Source organism: Dendrobates tinctorius, unplaced genomic scaffold (genome assembly GCF_039654945.1).
Source record: "Dendrobates tinctorius isolate UK_male_01 unplaced genomic scaffold, ASM3965494v1 ptg000362l, whole genome shotgun sequence".
NCBI classification, from domain to species: Eukaryota; Metazoa; Chordata; class Amphibia; order Anura; family Dendrobatidae; genus Dendrobates; species Dendrobates tinctorius.
In genome coordinates, this window is record NW_027362028.1 from 2,872,900 (window position 1) to 2,892,649 (window position 19,750).

General features: G+C 52.3%; 1 protein-coding gene across 2 annotated transcripts in view; it reads right to left on the bottom strand.

Annotated features, from left to right (window-relative positions):
- Positions 1-311: 311 nt before the first annotated feature.
- The window catches only part of MAP3K1 (mitogen-activated protein kinase kinase kinase 1), a 35,270-nt gene continuing 15,831 nt past the window's right edge, over positions 312-19,750 (bottom strand). The window contains exons 2-20 of one of the 2 annotated variants that reach the window (XM_073562682.1): positions 14,672-14,822; positions 14,146-14,340; positions 13,636-13,836; positions 11,591-11,707; positions 10,585-10,733; positions 9,317-9,438; positions 7,806-7,887; positions 7,533-7,725; positions 7,124-7,408; positions 6,925-7,046; positions 6,751-6,842; positions 6,321-6,510; positions 4,804-6,064; positions 4,264-4,416; positions 3,720-3,882; positions 3,499-3,630; positions 3,232-3,374; positions 3,020-3,151; positions 312-2,627 (exon numbers count right to left, since the gene is read on the bottom strand). In XM_073562682.1, the coding sequence (XP_073418783.1) occupies positions 2,478-2,627; positions 3,020-3,151; positions 3,232-3,374; positions 3,499-3,630; positions 3,720-3,882; positions 4,264-4,416; positions 4,804-6,064; positions 6,321-6,510; positions 6,751-6,842; positions 6,925-7,046; positions 7,124-7,408; positions 7,533-7,725; positions 7,806-7,887; positions 9,317-9,438; positions 10,585-10,733; positions 11,591-11,707; positions 13,636-13,836; positions 14,146-14,340; positions 14,672-14,822 (4,033 nt within the window). In that variant the 3' untranslated portion in view covers positions 312-2,477. Of the gene's footprint in view, positions 2,628-3,019; positions 3,152-3,231; positions 3,375-3,498; positions 3,631-3,719; positions 3,883-4,263; positions 4,417-4,803; positions 6,065-6,320; positions 6,511-6,750; positions 6,843-6,924; positions 7,047-7,123; positions 7,409-7,532; positions 7,729-7,805; positions 7,888-9,316; positions 9,439-10,584; positions 10,734-11,590; positions 11,708-13,635; positions 13,837-14,145; positions 14,341-14,671; positions 14,823-19,750 lie in introns of both variants that reach the window. The other variant, XM_073562680.1, reaches the window with a different exon arrangement.

Sequence of the window (19,750 nt, forward strand, 5' to 3'; positions counted from 1 at the left end):
TCCTTAAAGGAGACCAAATCGGAGCAGCGTTTCCTACAATCGTCTCTTGCGCTGGTGTTTCACAGCTTTTCCATGCGTCCGGACGGCAGAATTTTGCTCCTGTTCTGCTACTTGACCTGATGGGCGAGTAATGGTGGAGCAGATGCGGACCCCCCCTTTCCCTGCAGACGCAGACCCCGTCCCTGTAGCCACTGATCGGCTCCGCTATATATCCGCCGCTCGCACAGACGACTCGGAGACGTTTCTTCAAAACTTTTATTTTACTATAAAGACAAGAACGCCAGAAATCCGTACAAATGCTAGAAAATCGCTTCAAGGGTTAAAAACCTTTAATAATTAAAATATCTCGATATATTTAAAACAACATTGGATACATTGAAGCCAAATTTAAACTTTTTTTTTTTTCATCTTAACCCAGAGATTTCGGCAACATTTCGCTCGCACAGTTAAGGTGCTAAGAGACATTTTTTTTTTTTTTTTTTTTTTTTTAAGCCCTTGAGCCCTGGAAGTCTTAGGAATCAGTCATACAGAAGAAACAAAAACAAAAAAAAAAATAGTCAAAACTTTGGTAGAAGAAAATCTATAGGAGACCTGAGGTAGTAGAGGCTGAAATCACATGGAGCAGGAGCGCTATGTACAGACTCACAAGTACCAGTAACATTAATCTCCGCCCGGCACCGGTCGCAGTCCAGCTTTGATCCAAAAGGAGAGAAGGTTACACCGAATATCTGCATATAAAAAAAATGCAAACACAATGGCGGCAAGCGAGGAAACGAAGCGCAAGCCCTGGAGGAGCGGAGATCTAGGGGGGTAATACTGATTCGGGCGGGGGAGGGGCAGCGGCCACAACGATCCATCTTCCAGTACATTGGAAAGAGTGCAAGACCATAATATATATATAGGAATCAAGTACGAGACAGTCAGAGCTACGAGACTTCACATTAAGGAACAGTCACTTTAACTCTTTGGAATTTGCTTGTCTGTCGCACGAAAAGGAATGTCCCGGTGTCACGAAAATTCACATTGGCGCCACTTTCAGCGCGCTCTCGGCAGCGGCGGCTGAGACGGACAGTAGCTTATCGAGAGCTGATCCTGAGTTCCAGAAGATCTGGATTTCTTTTTCGCTGTGCAACAACCTCACCTGGCTTCCAAGGAGTTAAAAATCATTGGATTGATTGGAACGACGAGCGCCGGCTGCTTTCCTTCAGTAGTACACGTGAGCAATGCCAAGGGGCCAACGCGCAGCCCACCAGAAGCTCTGAACGGCATTGCCCTGCCTCACCCTCGCAACGGTCACACTTGCGACAGAGGGAGACCAGGCCCCGCGAAACCCACCTTGACCTGTGGACAGGGAGGCGCCTCGTGGTCCTCGTGTATTACAAATGGAAACCAGCAGCAAGTTGGCAAATTAAAGACATAACAGATCGTTGTCAAGTCAATCACTGTGATTTGGTTTGAAACAGATCCGTGCTAGAAGAAGAGTCACCCGAAAAACCCATCTTAACCAAGACACGACAACAGGAAGGAGATGTGCACTGAAGGTCCCGCTCTGCAGAGCAACCTGGAAACTGAGGCCCCCTAAACAAGTCTGTGCAGCACAGAGAGGCAGTGTAATGCACAGCATTTCTTGGGACTTGCTCCCTATATGTGGTGCCATGCTACCTCTCCATGAAAGAAGGTCTTATTCAGAGGAGCCTATCTAGCTGCATGGGGGACAGACACAGGAACATCCAATGTCCCTCACAGGAGATGTATTTTGAATAATATGACCTCATAGCGGACACTTAAGGGCCGTGTCATGAAACCGCCCCTTTATGACCAATTGGGGCATATGGACGACAGTTCTGTAAAAAGAAATGGCTGCTGTGTAGTACTACACTTGACCTGTAGGAGGCAGCAGATCACTGGGCTGAGACAAGACAACTCGAATAAGATGAGCTGCAGTGTAAAGCATGGGGGTTTTAAGACTACAAATTGGGCTCCAAAACAACCCACGTTAAGGTTTTCATTTTTACAATTTCCAGGTTGCTCTTCTCAGAGGGAAATATATTTTCTGAGCAGTTTAAAAAAAATAAATAAATAAAAATGCTAAAAATTCCCCCTTCCCAAAAACATGAAACGACATCAGCTCCTGATCTATAGGGGAACGGGCTGTCGGCAGGTTGTCGGGTGTTGTACAGTGTAGACTGTATTTACACATTGCAGTTGTCTCTATGGCTGCGCGCTGTCACTCCGGTCACCCCCAGATTTCGCCACCGTCTGATACTCGCTCCAAGAGACGCAAATCTCACGTAAAATAAATAAACAGGAAGACGACGGCCTCGTTTTTGGAACGGACCCTGGACTCCGGCCCGAAGCCCCCGGCATGGAGGCGCGGCTGCATGGCGCACAGGTACGGTCTGCGGCGGGGACGGTGCCGGGTAATGTGCCCCCCGCGGGATCAGTAGCACGTAGAAGACGACGACCTCTCGGCTTCTCTACCACTTCGTCCTGAAGACCGGGTGTTTCAGTAGTTCTCTGGATGGAGGCCGGTCCTGAGGTTGGAGCTCCAGGCATCTGAGGGTCACATCCCGTAAACCGGGTGAGAGATGAGCCGGGATGGTCGGGGCAGAGGTCGCACTCGCAATCTGAAAGCAAAGTAAATACAGAACACTGTGAGCTCTCCCGCCAGGTGTGATATAATGGACAGCTGTGATGTCATTTTTCTTAGGTGGTGAATGTGATGACATCAGCGACATATGAGACATCACGTGATTCCCCCCCCCCCCCATGTACAGTAACAGTACTTCCTACACCAGGTGCATCAACCAACTGGGGGTCTGTTACACAGCAGCGAGCCGAGCTCTGACCACTACTGATTAACCATTTAGATGCTGCTCAAACCACTCAAGCCAATGTGCTGCCACTCCGCCAAAATTTATACTGCATCAATACTGGTTTGTTCTGCTGTGTGTACGTGGAGAGGGCATGAGTGGTGCACAACCATACGTGAAGCTGGGGACCCCCCCCGACGCCTTACCTTGAAGATGAGGGCGAGGTGGTTGGAGTGCTTCTCTGCGTTCCACGGAGGTTTGGCGCAGGACATCTCTATGATGCTGCAGCCAACGCTCCAGACGTCACAGCTCCTCCCGTACTGCTGCCCCCGCAGCACCTGGACACAGACATAACATGATGTGACGGTGCTGTCAGTGACGACCGTGTAAGTACAACGTGCCGACGTTGCGTCCGTACCTCTGGTGCCATAAATGCGATGGTCCCCAGCAGCTGGCCCTGAAATTCTCCAGCGCCTGTGCCCTTCGAGGCCAGTCTGGCGGCTGCTCCAAAATCAGCGATGCGCAGCCGCTGTCCAGTGCTGTCAATCAGTAGATTAGCACCTGCAAAAAAAAACAGACAGATGGCGATACATAGCAGGACGGCGGTGAGCTGGGGACAGATCTATTCATGGGTACACAGGTTACATCGTGGGCTACAACCCCCCAGTGTAAGTCAGCACTTTACCTTTAATGTCTCGGTGGATGATCTGGTTTTCGTGCAGATACGCCAGGCCGCGCAGCAGCTGCTCCGTGTAGTTGATGATCACAGATTCCTTGAAGGCTCCGTATTTGCTCAGCAAATGAGCGACAGAGCCGCCTGGAAAAACGAGAGATGGTCAGGAGAAACTCCAAGAGCACAGCTGGATGAGCCATCCACGGGGGGGGGGGGGACAGGACCCTCCTTACCTGCCATCCACTCCACAAACAGGTTGTAGTTGTTCTTCTCACAGGTGGCCCCCAACATCCGGATAATATTGGGGTGACAGAGGTGACCCATCATGCGGATCTCCTCGCGCAGAGCCTCCACCACTTCTTCTTGCTCGGTTGACGTATTCCTGACGTAGGTGACCTGCAGGAGGCAGAAGAGAGGTATGATGACGGAGGGACGGCAATGGTGATAAACAGTGACCAGAACAATAGAGGGACGACCAGTCCCATCCCATGGGCATATAGGTTGCATATATCTACGCACGATACTCTAGCCCAAAGGAACAGCAAAGAATGCGAAAACATCACGGAGTTGAACACTGGTGATCAAACCCTGAGATTTCCAAGTATGGCAAAAATGACTACGTCTGTGCAGCCGAAGACCCAATAGACACAGAACCCGACCCTCCATGCTCAGCAACAGACCCTCCACGTGGAGACCAGATCTGCCGATCAGAATTGCTCCATGACCTGGGACATGAACCTTCATGTTTAGCCACTGATGCACCGGGCGCAGTCTCACCTGTTTAACAGCCATCAAGGTGCCAGTTCCGACGTCCTGGGCCTGGTAACAGGAGGAGAAGGCTCCCAGTCCGATCTGCTGCCCCTTCAGCCATTCCACCTCCTCCCGATAGTGGTTCTTTGCTTTGGTATGTCCGGGCAGCGTCTCCGGGGTCTGCAAGGAGAAGAGCACAATGTTGGCTTCTGGTCGCAGCTGTGAGATATTGTGACCGGCCGGCGTCCATGGTACCGGGGATCAGGACTTTCATTATAAGACAAGCCACAGAAAAATCATAAACCGCCGCGAGGTCTCTGCACAAGTCACAAACTGAAGCTTCATAAAATAGATTTAGCTTCTTGCAGATGCAGAACAGGAGGACATTATGGTCACAGTCGCAGCTCCCACACTTGTTCTCTTCCAGCCGAGACCTGAACGGCAAATCTAGAAATGCAGACATATCCCCAGAGCCAGAAGAGACCTGGACAGGACCCCATGCGGCGAGGAAGTGCGCGAGTCAGACCCCACAACATGTACCTCCCCCCGGCAGTGCTGAACACTTACATCCTGCTGGATGATGATGATGTCCTCTCCGTTCTCCACCTGTAGCTGGGGGATGACCGGCAGGGCGTCCTGAGAAGCAGACATGGCCAGAGCTATGGCAAGTGCCTCCTCCTCCTCTGCTTCCATCTTCTCTTTGCACTTCTGATTATGGCTGACGTCCTCCTTGTACGTGTTATCAATCTCCGCCCGCTCCTGTGACAGGATGGCCACCTCGGACTTGAAGGTGACGGTGCTGTCGCACGCCGGCATGGAGGCTTCCAGCAAGTCTTCCATGCTGGAGTTGAGCTCGGTGTTGGCATCCAGGCGGCTCTTCTCCTCTACTGGAGTGAACACAGTGTCGTCACTCGGTATAACAGCATTGGTACTACTACCCCCATTATCACAGTGGGAGACATTTAGTTCCAGAGTCAAGTTTCCTTTTGGAGATTCTCCGGCTTTGCCCATGTCCCCCGGGGCGGGCCGCGATGGTTTTGGCCTGTGTATTTGTGGAGATGGCAATGGTCTAGCTTGGGTGAACACGGGAGAGAGTTTTTCAGGTTCTTTACCCCCTGCATGCTTCTGAATCTGAAGAGAGAATTTCCTCTGAGTCTGAGGGGAAGCGGAGGAAAGCTTACAGGGAGCAAATCCCTGAGGTTTGGGTTTGGTGGCATCCGAGACAGGGCCAGCTGTCCCAGACGGGGCGGAGGAAGGGGAAGGCAACGTTTGGAATAAGGAATGGGGCTGAGAGGAGGAGGGAGAGTTCAAGCATTGACTTAGTGGTCTGCGTTTTGTCTGGATGGCGGGCTTTGGTTGTTCGGTTGGTGCGGTGGATAATGGAGGTGCCAAAGACAGAACGTCTAGGGTCTCAGTCAAGTCCACCGGGCTGCAAGCCGCTTTTGAGACACCAACGTCCTTCCCTGATAGCTGCATAGTATGTTCTGGGGAATTACTTTGTGAGGTGACGGGGGAGTTTGCTGGGGCCGGCGGCTGCAAAAAAGCTTCCCGCCGGCTTTCGAAAGCTTGTGCATCTTCCAGTCCCTGTTGAATTACTTCAACTATGTCCATTTCTTCAGCAATGGCCATTAATCGCCTCCGCATGCGGCTGTAATGTGTGGAGCTTGTGGCGCTTAACATGTCCAGCAACTTGACATACACGTGGGGGACTCGTGCCACCATCCGCGCCGCGCTCAGGAACACTCGGCGTGACAGTTTTCCAACCATCGAGTGCGAATTGTCAATGGACTGCAATGCAAAATTCAGCAAGGATAGCAGGTTCCTGTACCTACAAGAGAGAGAGAAAGGCGTCAGATGTGCCGCACGGACACAAAGACTCCCCATTAATACTGTTACCTAATCCTCCTGTTCTCATGTGGGTCCAATGAAGACTTGTGATGTTTCATTAGAACATAAAGCTTCTGGACCGCAATGAAAAATGGCGATACCCTGATACTCGTGGTCGAGGAACCTTTAGGCCCGGGTGACCTTGCTGCCCCTACACCCCATAGAATGTGTTACACATGAGCTAACGCCCCGGTTACCTCTCCACCGCGGCGTCTGCCTGGACGATGTCTCCACTGATGATGTGGGGGTAAAATTCAGCAGGAAATTCCAGCAGCAGCCGGTCGATGAGACACAAGCGGCCCAGTAACGCTTGCCAGTTGTTGGACTCCGGCTGGGTGGCCAGGATACAGGTCAGCACGAACTCCACACCCCCGATGCCGATGGAGCCTAAAATCCAGCGGAAAGTGACAGGTTAGGGCACAAAATCAGAAGTGAGCGGTTCTGATGGTGTTACGACCTGCTGAGACGTGCACTATTGTGTCTACCGTCCAATGGTAATGAGCCCGTATACAGCTGAACACTAGGGACAGATTCCCCTCATAAGGGTGAGCTCATAATGCGAGGCTTTGCTGTGATTTCTGCCTCATGTTGACGCACCTTTACCGACGAGTGTGGATTGTTACTGACCTGACTTGAGGATTTCTCTCCCCACTGCCAGCTCTCCGGCTTGTCCTTTGCATAGTTCCAGCAGGGTGGACACAGACAGCTGACTGGTGCGGCTGCAGGAGAAGAGGACATGGTGTCAGTATATGAGATCCGTCACCCTGTCCTCCAATACCAGTGCTCCTCGCTCTACATTACCTGTTGGCATCTGCACACTTGACCAAAATGGTTTCCACCACAGGGTTGAGAAGTCGCTGCAGCTTCTGACGTTCAGCCGTGGTGTGGCAGGGAGTGTACACCAACATGGCCCGTAAGGTTTTCTATAGATGGGACGTTCTGGGTTATTCGGGTGTAAAGTGAGAGAAAACACACTGACATTTATGCAGGAGACACTTACTAGAGCAGCGACATAGACTTTGTAGACGGGGTCTCCGCACACCATAGACAGCACGCTGCAGCACGCTTCCACCACCACGTCCCCTGAGATACTGGACTGAGATGAGCCGCCGGCAGGGTGCGGTGCAGAGCTGCCCGAGGTGCTGCCAGTGCCGGACGTTCCAGTGCTTTCACCGTTCGCCAACAGCAGGGCCCCGCTGACGTCATGCGACAGCCGCCTCAGCGCCATTTCTCGGATGTTCCAGTTCCGGGAGAACAAACAGCCGACCAGCTCCATGCCAAAAACCTAGACAGAAAATAATTCTCCGATAAGGGGTTAACGCATCTCTCCAATTCCACAACCAATTGATCGATGAAGCAGGGGCATTTTCCCTATAAGAAAGGAAGTGATGTCCATGAGGATGTGATACCTGGATCCACGGTTCGGCCATGCTCTTATAAGAGGAAGGAATCTGCTGCACGCCATAATGAGTGAGGTTTAGATTGGGATCCTGGGATCGTCTTTGGGATCCAGCTGTCGGCGTCGTAGGCTGCTGCTGGAGGGGTGGCTGCTGCGCAGCACGGAGGATGGGGGGAGAATCCACAGGCCCCGGCATGTCGTGACTACTAACAGACAGAACAAATGTCAGACACGATGCCGGCGGCCCCCCAGAAACTAGGGCGGCCCCGAAATGACCACTGACCTGTAGAAGTCCTGAGATCGCCATTTGGAGCGGCAGAGAGGGCAGATGAGAGGCTCGCGGTTTCTCCGGCATTCTTCTGCCCCTAAAAGTAAAGACAAGAACATCCTAAGTACATGACCAGCAGCTAGACAGCGCCTCATGCTGGTCACTAATGGAACTAATCATCTAAAGCAAATGGGGTCGTTTTTCGGTTTATTTGAGCTTTACGGCAAACAGACGCAATGTGTAAAAACTGATGCCGAGAGGGGTAAAGCAGGTTAAAGGGGTTCACGCAGACCCTGCACCAGGCACGGCAACATGTCTCATCGAGGCAGTGAGTGCTCATTAAGGCTGGGACCCATTAACCCCTTGGCGTCATCCGCGCTATACGTACAGAGAGCTCAGTAGCTGAACCTGCTCCATACACTGTGGGTGACGAAACCTTTTTTTTTTTAGTAAATGGCATCTTTCATAACCATAAATTGTCCCCCAAAACAAGCCCCTTCTACAGCTATGGGGACGGAAAAATAAAAGTTATGGCTTTTAAAAGAGAGGAAAGAGAAGACATGAAAAATTGGCCACATTGTCAAGGGGTTAAACTTGCACACGTATTAATAGTGAAGGTGCAGAAACCATCGGGAGCACGCTTCCCATCATTCATTACAGGGTGGTATCGGTCTCAGTAGCTGGTCCTAATCCTGGGGGTTTGTGTTTAGTAAACCGCGGCCGGGTCCCTTAAATCAGCAGCGCCCATTAGATAATGCACAATGAGATAATATGGTGATGATTTTATCCTCCATTACACCGTGTAACATCTGCAGAGACTTTCTAGATGCCGCCTCGTATATATCCTTCTGCGCAAACTGCCTGTGCTCATTCATTTCCACCACGTCGCTAATTTAATGACCGATTCAGAAGCAATGATGAATGCGGCCGCTAGATGGCGATGTCTGCACGCAGATTACACGTTGCCTCTGTGCAGCGCTGCGGTATAAGCCGGCGCCATATGAGCAATGTAGCTCCTATCTGTGGATAAATCCCAGCCCCCCCCGGTCACCTTGAGTGCATGTGTTTATCTACGGCTACTCCCTATTACTTGCTTCATTAATAAATTATTTTTATTATCATTATTGTGCGGATCTAGTTCTCATATGCCTTTAGCAGCGAGAGCTTTTCCTGATACAGAATCCCCTGCATGACCAGTTTCTTGCCTCCAGCCACCACTAGGAGGAGACCCACTGCTCAGAGTTCAGTGTATGCAGTATGCTGCTGTGCGCCCCCTAGTGGTGGCTAGACAATGTCCCGATGTAATCCGGATCTGGCTCTCTATAACGATATGGTGAGAAATTAACCAACACAAGGATTCTGGATCTAAACTCCTGCTGTTAAAAAGGTGGAAATTTGTTTTACGATGACATGGAAAGCTCAATCTACTAAACGCCCGGCGGTCTCCCTATCCTGCCGCCCCCCAGGGGTGCACGGTGCAGTCTGGAGTATGGGCCTCAGTGTCATGCACAGGGCCGGTGACGTACAGATAGACATGCAGTGGTGGTGGAGCTTGTTTCTGCAGCCTTCTTCACATACAGTCAGGCTCTCCTCGTCCAGCATCCCCAGCAAACAGATCGGACACATCTGCTCATCTTCATCCTTTATGCTGAAGAGGAAAGAAATGACGAGTGTGAAAAAAAAAAATTACATGGGGGGGGGCGCGCAGAAGAGGCAAATCCATTTCCCCTAATAAAAACAACGATGCTGCAGTCCCGGCTTAGCTGTTCATCTCTAGGAAAATGTCACATCCTGCAGCAAAAGTCACAAAAGCTTTTCTGCAGAGCATGGTGTCTCCATGGTAACAGACAACAAACCCTATATAGTCTGATCCTGCAGTCACCGCTTCATCGGTCTTAATGTCTTACTATCCTAGTAGATAGCAACAGAAATGCCGGGTCAGACTACACGGGGCTTGTTGTCTGTTACCATGGAGACACATCTGTAAAAGAGCTGCAGGCACAAAACGGTAGATGTTCACAGGCAGGAGCTAAGTACATCGCTCATCAATCCCATACATCGTGTGAGTGGCACCGTTCGGGCGTGACCACTGCTCCATCACGTCAAGGAACACGGCACACCTGCCCATATGACAGACACTGGTCTCATTACCTATTCCCTAAAAGAAATGGAGTTGCATGGTATTAAATGGGTTTTTACGCTTTCAGGAAAGTTGACGCCAACCACCTAAAACAGAGCAGGTCCTCACCCTTCCTGGGTCCTGCACTGCCTCCCTGCTGCCGCTTAGGTCTTGGGGTTTTCAGCACAAGCCGCTGAGCTCAGTGATTGGCTACAGTGGTGAACTGCGCGCAACACAACTGTCACCGCTGAGGCTCAAACACCATGATCAGAACAGGGGCGGGGGGAGCCGGCGCGAGGCCCACGGAGGGGGCGGGGGGAGCCAGTGCGAGGCCCACGGAGAGGGCGGGGGGGGGGGGGGGGGGGGGGGGGGAGTCAGCGCGAGGCCCACGGAGAGGGCGGGGAGTCAGCGCGAGGCCCACGGAGAGGGCGGGGGGAGCCGGCGCGAGGCCCACGGAGGGGCTCTGTTATTCTACAGCCACACTCCTTGAGATGTAAAACCCCTATAGGATGACTTGTTTCAAGGGTCTCGTAGTAAAAGGCATCTAATAAAGACAAGATGTCTTGTAATGAATTCTTATGAGCTCAGATGAGCACAGACACAAGTAATCACATCACACACGGTGCAGACACAATCAACCACGTGACAGCGGGGGGCGCTCCGTCTGGTACAAACCTGGTATCTGAGCTAGAGGTGGAGGTGGTGGATGAGGATAATGTATGAGAGTTTGACATGCGTGATACAAACTTCTGGATGGTGTTACGAGATGGAGCTTTGATCCTGGAGCTACGTCTACTGTGATATTTCTGGAACAAACTTTCAACCTGACGAAAAATAAAATAAAAAAAAAAAATAAATGAAAATAACCATGAAGATTGTACGATGCTCGGCGAGGAAGATCTGATGGAGCGGCTGAAATATGAGAAAAAGGTGAAAATGAGCACGATACTGCAACAAGGGGAACACTGTCAGCGCAGGACAGAGACCAGGAGACGATGCAGCAGAGCGGGAGAATCCGCCGCTGTGCTAAAGGGACAGTATGGACTGTTCCAAGCTCGTACGTTAAATGTCTGTCAGATGGGGGTCTCTCTTTCTGGTCTTTCATCCATAAGATCCCAGGAATAGCCCATTAATTTACAAGAGTGGACTAACCCCTTTAAAGAATTTTTCCCATTGGAAAGTAACTTTTTCAGATATGCTACCACTTAAGTGGTGGGAACCAACATCAGCCGTTTGCAGTTTTTCCCCATCCCTTCATGTAAGGATCGGCAGGGTATCTGGAGGTGGGACGCTTGTTCTGGTGATGACCATAGGACAGCTGCATAGTACACTGCCCAAAGAAGCGCAAGGGGCCGTATGGCATCTGTGTGTATAAACTGTGCCATCTAACCCCATATCATGTTGCTTCTAGGGAAGCATCTCTCTGGAATCCACTGCACCATATGGCGGCACAAGGAGTGTCTAGCGCTCGTCCTCAGCCGTGGTCTATAACTTTCAGACTGTGCAATTCCTCCTTTCCTCGACTCTGTGCTCTGGCTCCACGTGAAGCTCATTTTACAGCCTGCGGAGTAATTATACCCCCAGTTCCCAGCGCTCCTTCCTATTCAGCGCAGGACGGAGGAGGGGAGGATAATTACAATACAATCATTTCCTTGAAACAATGAGCAGAGGAGCTGCGTACTTCAAAGTTCTTCAGGGTTTTCCTCCACAGCATCGTATCCGAGGGCTCCAGCTGAAAGACTCGCAGCATGACGAAGAGGAGATGGATGCAGAACGTGCCTCGGCCGCAGCTGCAGGTCTGCAAGAGATAAGCCAGAATTATGGGTCATCCTGGAGGATATAATGCTGCACATAAGGGGAAAACGGCGCAGACCTGCGTCACAGCACGACTAATGCACGTAGCGCTGCTCTGCATAGTGCAGTTATCCCAGGGAGACAGGTGACGATGGGCTTATAACGGCGTGCGTCTGCCCCATAACATGTAGTCACAACCATCCATTGCCACGGCACCGTGCATCCATCACAAGACACAAACCCTGAACGAGTCTGGGTAGGTGGTCCGTCCGTACCCACAGTTCCGCTGGCCAGACAGGGACACAGCCGCCAGGCGCATCTGGCATTGGAGGGGTCGGGTAATATGATGCGAGTACAGGACATCAGGCGCCAGTGCTGCCCCACGGGGCAATCACTGTGTGCACACATTGGTTTTCCCACGAGTTGATGAAGCACATAATTGTATCAGGAGAATAAACATCGCACAGACGACTCTCACAAGGAAAAATAAAACCCACAGCCGCCGTGTTACCTGAGCCGCATCTGTGCACAGAACCAGACTCACTACCGTATAAAGCCGCATGGCCAAATATCGCCGCCACATCCCGGCTTATTGGCTTAAATGGTGTCGCCTGCTACTTATGTTTTAGGGTCTCTCGACTGCTAGGGGAGAAAGTTTCACTATCCAATCAATTTTAAAGGGGAGGAGGGGAAGATCAGCGGGAAGTCAGGAGGTGAGCATCAGCGGGAAGTCAGGAAGAGGAGGAGAGGGGGGAAAATCAGCGGGAAGAGGGGAGGATCAGCGGGTAGTCAGGAGGAGGAGGAGAGAGGGGAGGATCAGCGGAAAGCCCAGATGAGGGGAAGAGAGGGGAGGATTAGCAGGAAGCCCAAAGGAGTGGATCAGCGGAAATCCCGGAGGAGGAGGAGAGAGGGGAGGATCAGCGGGAAGCCCAGAGGAGAAGGAGAGAGGGGAGGATCAGCGGGAAGCCCAGAGGAGAAGGCGAGAGGGGAGGATCAGCGGGAAGCCCAGAGGAGAAGGCGAGAGGGGAGGATCAGCGGGAAGCCCAGAGGAGAAGGCGAGAGGGGAGGATCAGCGGGAAGCCCAGAGGAGAAGGCGAGAGGGGAGGATCAGCGGGAAGCCCAGAGAAGAAGGAGAGGGGAGGATCAGCGGGAAGCCCAGAGAAGAAGGAGAGAGGGGAGGATCAGCGGGAAGCCCAGAGAAGGAGAGAGGGGAGGATCAGCGGGAAGCCCAGAGGATCAGCGGGAAGACCAGAAGAGGGGGAGAGAGGGGAGGATCAGCGGGGAAGACCAGAGGAGGAGGAGAGAGGGGAGGATCAGCGGGGAAGACCAGAAGAGTAGAGAAGGGAGGATCAGCGGGGGAAGACCAGAGGAGGAATAGAGGGAAGGATCAGCGGGAAGCCCGGAGGAGGAATAGAGGGGGAAGGATCAGAGGGAAGCCCGGAGAAGAAGTAGAGAGGGAAGGATCAGCGGGAAGCCCGGAGGAGTGGATCAGCGGGAAGCCCAGAGGGGAACATCAGCAGAAAGCCCGAAGGAGGAGAGAGGCGAGGATAAGCGGGAAGCCCGGAGGAGGAAAGAGGGGTGGATCAGCGGGAAGCCCAGAGGAGGAGAGGGGGGTGGATCAGCGGGAAGCCCAGAGGAGGAGAGAATAAGTGTGAAAGCTGGAGGAGGAGGAGAGGGGGATCAGTATGAAAGCTGGAAGAGGAGGGTTCTTAAGTGCAGTAGATGCATGTCAGGCCCATGAGTCGGAGCATGCGACATTAGGAGTTTAGGACCCCCATTAATCATTTACTATGTGGAGACAGAGGTTGAATGTTTTGTCTTCTGATAACACAAGTGCATATGTAATACTTCTATATCTTACACCGCTCACACATGCACCATCAGTTCTATAACTTTTCACAAATGGCAGCAATGATAAATCGATACACAAACCTGAGGTCCGATGAACACTCTGTACTTATTATCCGGGCTGTCGCCTCCAATCAGAAAGGAATTGGGTCCAATTTGCTGCAGTAAATACAGCCGCGCTCGCATGACTTTGTTGACGCGTCGACTAGTTTCCTCTGGGCTGTAGGGCGAGAAGCCATCAGGAGAAGGAGCCCTCCTGGGCGGTGTAACCCTGCCGCTCTGAAACTGGGAGAAAAAAAACAAACAAGATATGTCCACGCGAATGTACAGCACGTGAGATGGCTCTGGATGTAGGGGGCAGATGGGTAGAGCTGCCACCAGTGGGCTCATTAACGCCACAAAACTGTGGTTATAACCCTTTCCCTTCCAGATTATAGGGATCAAGAAGGTAAATATAGACAATGCATTGTATACGATGTGTGATTGATCATCTATAAGGGGTCATCACCAATAATAGGTTACGGAGAGACCCTCGGTCATGAGATGCTCTGCAGCCACTATGATATCTGCAACAGTCTACATTGAGGTACTTACAGGGACCGGAGACACTCCTCTCCGCCGCACTCCGGGAGACTCTGGCTTTGACTTTGAAGAACTGGAGGAGCTGCTGGGGGAAGGACTGCGCCTGCCCTTCACTGTCTGTGCAGTCCCATTTACCGTCCCCTCCACAGAGGAGTCCGATTTGGAAGCCTCTGAGCCGTCGGCTTTCACCGGGATTGGCTTTACAACCTGCAAATGTGCGAAGAAATAAAATACAGAAATCAGGACTGGTTCTCAGAATAACGCTGCAGCAAATCTGAGCACAAATACGCAGGGGACATTTGCAAGACACTGGGCCTTCGCTGGTCCCCTGCATGGCCTCTATTCCCACCCAACAGGTCATCAATGGAGGCCGGGTAAAAAGCAAGATCAGCAGGAGACCAAGGAAGCGGCATGCGATTGGGAAAGCAAAGTGCTTTTATTTGACTTTTGCCCTCGCCTGCATCTTTGACGATGGGACTGATGGTTGTGGTCGCTACGTGGGATGGAGATGAAAATCCCGACCCCAGAGGGTACTTACCACGGGGCCTCGCCTGCTCCTCCTCTCCAGCCATTCGTGCTTCCAGGCTGGCATACACGTGGCCTTGAGTTTTTCCCTGATCATGCGCTCCTCCGGGCGGTCATCCATTTTCTGCAGCCCCCTGAGTGTTTCTTTATTCTCCATGTCACGGCTGCAGGAAGAATTGAAAAAAAAAACAGGGAGAAGTGAGTACTCAGGACGTCCCGTGCAGCACACAATGCCCGGCTCCTCCACCTCACATTACAATTACTGAGAGATTACTTCCAAGCGGCCGGAGTGGCGCGTCTGCAGCACCACAAAATATTTGCTTGTTTGTTTTTTTTAACCTTTGTTCTTTTAACCTTTCCAAATGTACAGACGCGGCTCAATAGAACAGGCTGTGTGGGGGTCTTACATTTACGAACCCATAAAGTGAATATGGCTGCAGTACCAGACAAAACCCGCAGAAGGAGTGGCAGTATTGTCTCTCATTCAGCCGCATCTACTGCGGATCACCCAGCTTTCCTAGGAAATGATAAAAACACATCTATCCAGCCCAGCAGAAACGCTGCACCACAACCCCCCCCCCCCCCCGGTCCGGGACGCCCATGCCGCCGTGCACTGCAGGGTGGGCTGCGCTGACAAACAGTGAACCTATTGAGAACCCAAGTACGTGCCCGATATTATGTCCGCAGGGGGTGTAAAAAGAGCAACACGCACAATGTGAGCAGCATGGAGAAGCAGCAGCATATGGCCGGCGGCCCCAGAACACCATCGCCCTGGAGAGACAAATCCTCAGAAAATCCCTTTCAATAAACTGGGACGGGAAACTGGATAGGAGCCGACGGTGAACTGGGGTCACTGCGCCATGGGGATGGGAGCGCTGCACGGCTACGTGGGGTTACAGAGGACAGGTCTCCACTGCCACCTGTTTGAGCAAATTCTGGAGCATCTTTTTGTGCTGTTCCTCTGTTATACCTCCTGAAAATATCTGACAACTTGGCATTACCGTAATCCTTGGCAAAGGGGTGTGACCTTGCACTGTCAGCTCTGATTGGACGATGTCACATTGTGCAGGAGACCCCTAGTTGTGATCCACTTCCAGGAGGAATAACTGAGTAACTCCATGCACAGTAATAACAATGGATAGTCCAGTCCGGGGCCAAAAGGCTCTTGTGCCGAGATATTGATATATACAACTGTGTGTTCATCCTGGCTGCAGATAGAGCGTTAATACCTAGCAACAAAAGTCCGGTGTGTGGCTGCAGCCCTAAGGTCGTCCCTTTGCCTTTCCCCTGCAGTCACTCCGCTGCCTGCACGTAATGGACATAATCCAGATGATCGGCAGTTATGTAACGGTCAGATGCTTTCCCTGAGCCGCGGGTGACGTTGTGTCGCTCTGCATTAGTCAGATCCCTGGTGACATGGCGGTAACAACGCGTTTCGTGCTGTGTGCAGACGCAGCAGTGCAGGGGTTAACAGTATAAAAAGTGAAATAGATGGCCCTAGCCGCTTCCTTTTTCTTTTTTTAAGATGACTTTGTTTTCCTTTCTTGTTCAGACTTCCTGCACAGAGAAAACACAGCGAGGACAGCTGCGCAGATCCTGTCAGCAACACAAGAAAAGGAAGTGCTGCAGAGCCGCACACAGCGGAGGCCGCCGGAGGTGGGGGGAACATCTACTGGGGCGAGTGATGTACGGCCAGCAGTCACACATAAAAGTCAGGCCTCCGGCCGCACCGATACACTGACATGATGTGACACGACAGCCAGGCCGAGCAAAGTCATCTATTCTGAGAGCCACAGATGAGGCCAAATAGCCGAGGGGGAAGGGGGTACAGCAAGTGGGGCGCAAGTACGCATGCAAGCAAGCCTGCCCGCCGAGTGGGGACTGCAAGGACACGCTCAAGACTGCCCGCCGAGCAGGGACTGCAAGGGCACACACAAGCCTGCAAGCCAGCCAGCCTACCGAGCAGGGACCGCAAAGGGCATGCGCAAGACTGCCCGCCGAGTGGGGACTGCAAGGACACGCTCAAGACTGCCCGCCGAGCAGGGACTGCAAGGGCACACACAAGCCTGCAAGCCAGCCAGCCTACCGAGCAGGGACCGCAAAGGGCATGCGCAAGACTGCCCGCCGAGTGGGGACTGCAAGGGCACGCTCAAGACTGCCCGCCGAGTGGGGACTGCAAGGGCACGCTCAAGACTGCCCGCTGAGCAGGGACTGCAGGGGCGCGCACAAGCCTGCAAGCCAGCCAGCCTACCGAGCAGGGACCGCAAAAGGCACGCTCAAGCCTGCCCGCCGAGTGGGGACTGCAAGGGCACGCTCAAGACTGCCCGCCGAGCAGGGACTGCAAGGGCACACACAAGCCTGCAAGCCAGCCAGCCTACCGAGCAGGGACCGCAAAGGGCATGCGCAAGACTGCCCGCCGAGTGGGGACTGCAAGGGCACGCTCAAGCCTGCCCGCCGAGCAGGGACGCGCACAAGCCTGCAAGCCAGCCAGCCTACCGAGCAGGGACTGCAAAAGGCATGCTCAAGCCTGCCCGCCGAGTGGGGACTGCAAGGGCACGCTCAAGACTGCCCGCTGAGCAGGGACTGCAGGGGCGCGCACAAGCCTGCAAGCCAGCCAGCCTACCGAGCAGGGACCGCAAAAGGCACGCTCAAGCCTGCCCGCCGAGTGGGGACTGCAAGGGCACGCTCAAGACTGCCCGCTGAGCAGGGACTGCAGGGGCGCGCACAAGCCTGCAAGCCAGCCAGCCTACCGAGCAGGGACCGCAAAAGGCACGCTCAAGCCTGCCCGCCGAGTGGGGACGGCAAGGGCACGCTCAAGACTGCCCGCCGAGCAGGGACTGCAAGGGCACACACAAGCCTGCAAGCCAGCCAGCCTACCGAGCAGGGACCGCAAAGGGCATGCGCAAGACTGCCCGCCGAGTGGGGACTGCAAGGGCACGCTCAAGACTGCCCGCCGAGCAGGGACTGCAGGGGCGCGCACAAGCCTGCAAGCCAGCCAGCCTACCGAGCAGGGACAGCAAAGGGCACGCGCAAGACTACCCGCCGAGCAGGGACTGCAAGGGCACGCTCAAGACTGCCCGCCGAGTGGGGACTGCAAGGGCACGCTCAAGACTGCCCCCCGAGCAGGGACTGCAAAGGCGCGCGCACGCCTGCAACCCAGCCAGCCTGCTGAGCGGGGACCGCAAAGGGCACACGCAAGACTGCCCGCCGAGCAGGGACCGCAGGGGCGCGCGCACAAGCAAGCCAGCCTGCCGAGCGGGGACCACAAACGCACGCGCAAGCCTTCCTGCCAAGCGGGGCACGCGCACAAGTATGCACGCAACAAGCTAGCCAATCTGCCGAGCGGTATGCACACGAACGCAAGCCAGCCAAGGCGCGCAAGTACGCAAGCGAGCGAGCCTGCCGTGTGAGGCATGCATGCAAGCCTGGTACACCAAAACCAGACTCACTGTACAGTTTGCAAAGTGTAATACACCTTGGCCACTATATCCAACCCCACTATTTCATAGTATAAACACAAGAGAACCGTAGGCGTTTTGTTATAAATATTACAAAAGTTACTTTATTAATATTACAACCTTAAAAAACAGACAGACATACGTAAAAGGATGTTACACCAGACACCAAAAAAAGAGATCATATGGCACTCAGTACAACATATATAAACCGTCGCCTTAGGGTCATTCCATGGTACATTCACAAGCCAAAAACTGAGTTAATAATGGCTACGGACTGTTCTTTGAGGGCAGGCACAAAAATCAGTGAATGTATATTGTACATTAAACTATTCTCAATAGATTTCAACACAGTTTGATTTTTCAAGAATACAAATTAAATACAAAATACAGTGTTATTACTTGGTAACTTATGTTACAACACAATGAAGTAACTTACATTACAAAGCTGATGGTAACTTACGTTACAATACCATTACTTCATATGAGAAGTAAACTTATTGTAACGTAAGTTACTGTGTTGTAACATAAGTTACCATGGAATGACCCCTTATATGTCAGATAATATATCCAGGGAGCAATCCCCTGATCCCATATCTAACCTTAACGTCTCAGTTCCCCATACACGTATTAAACTCATGCTAAAGATAACAACAGGGACCATACAACATAACTTCTCCTTACTACCAAAACACTATCTGCTCAATTTCATGTCATATCAATATCCATAAGATCATTTGTGGGAACGAGAAGGGGGAAAAGCTCTCACTCAGTACTAAAGAGCCGGGCCAGAGGCACCCCGACGCCCGTTTCGCTGCGGTCAGCCTCGCTTTATAATATAATGTGCATTCAAGCCTGTCTGCTGAACTGGGTGCACACGCACGCATGCAAGCAAGCCGAGCGTGAATGTAAGTACACATGCAAAGAAGCAAGCCAACTTGCCAAGTGAGGCGCGCAAGTACACACACAACTTGCCGAGCGGGATACACACGAACGCAAGCCTGAAGAGTGAAGCGTGCAAGTAAGCCGAGCGCAAAAGTACACAAGCAAATGAGCCTGCCTGCCGAATGAAGCGTGCACACCTGATGAGCAAAGCGTGTATGGAAGCCTGCCTGCAGAGCGAGGCGCACAAACAAGCAAGCCCAACGACCAAGTGAGACACGCAAGCAAGCCCGCCGAGCAGGGCATGCAGGTATACAGGCAAGCCTGCTAGGTGGGACATAGAATCATAGAATCATAGAATCGTAGAGTTGGAAGGGACCTCCTGGGCCATCTGGTCCAACCCCCTGCTCAAAGCAGGATTCGCTAAATCATCCCAGTCAGATGTCTGTCCAGCCTCTGTTTGAAGACTTCCATTGAAGGAGAACTCACCACTTCTCGTGGCAGCCTGTTCCACTCATTGATCACTCTAACTGTCAAAAAGTTTTTTCTAATATCTAATCTGTGTCTCTTCCCATTCAGTTTCATCCCATTGCTTCTAGTCTTTCCTTGTGCAAATGAGAATAAAGTTGATCCTTCTACAATGTGACAGCCCTTTAGATATTTGTAGACAGCTATTAAGTCTCCTCTCAGTCTTCTCTTTTGCAAACTAAACATTCCCAAATCCTGCAACCTTTCCTCATAAGACAGGGTTTGCA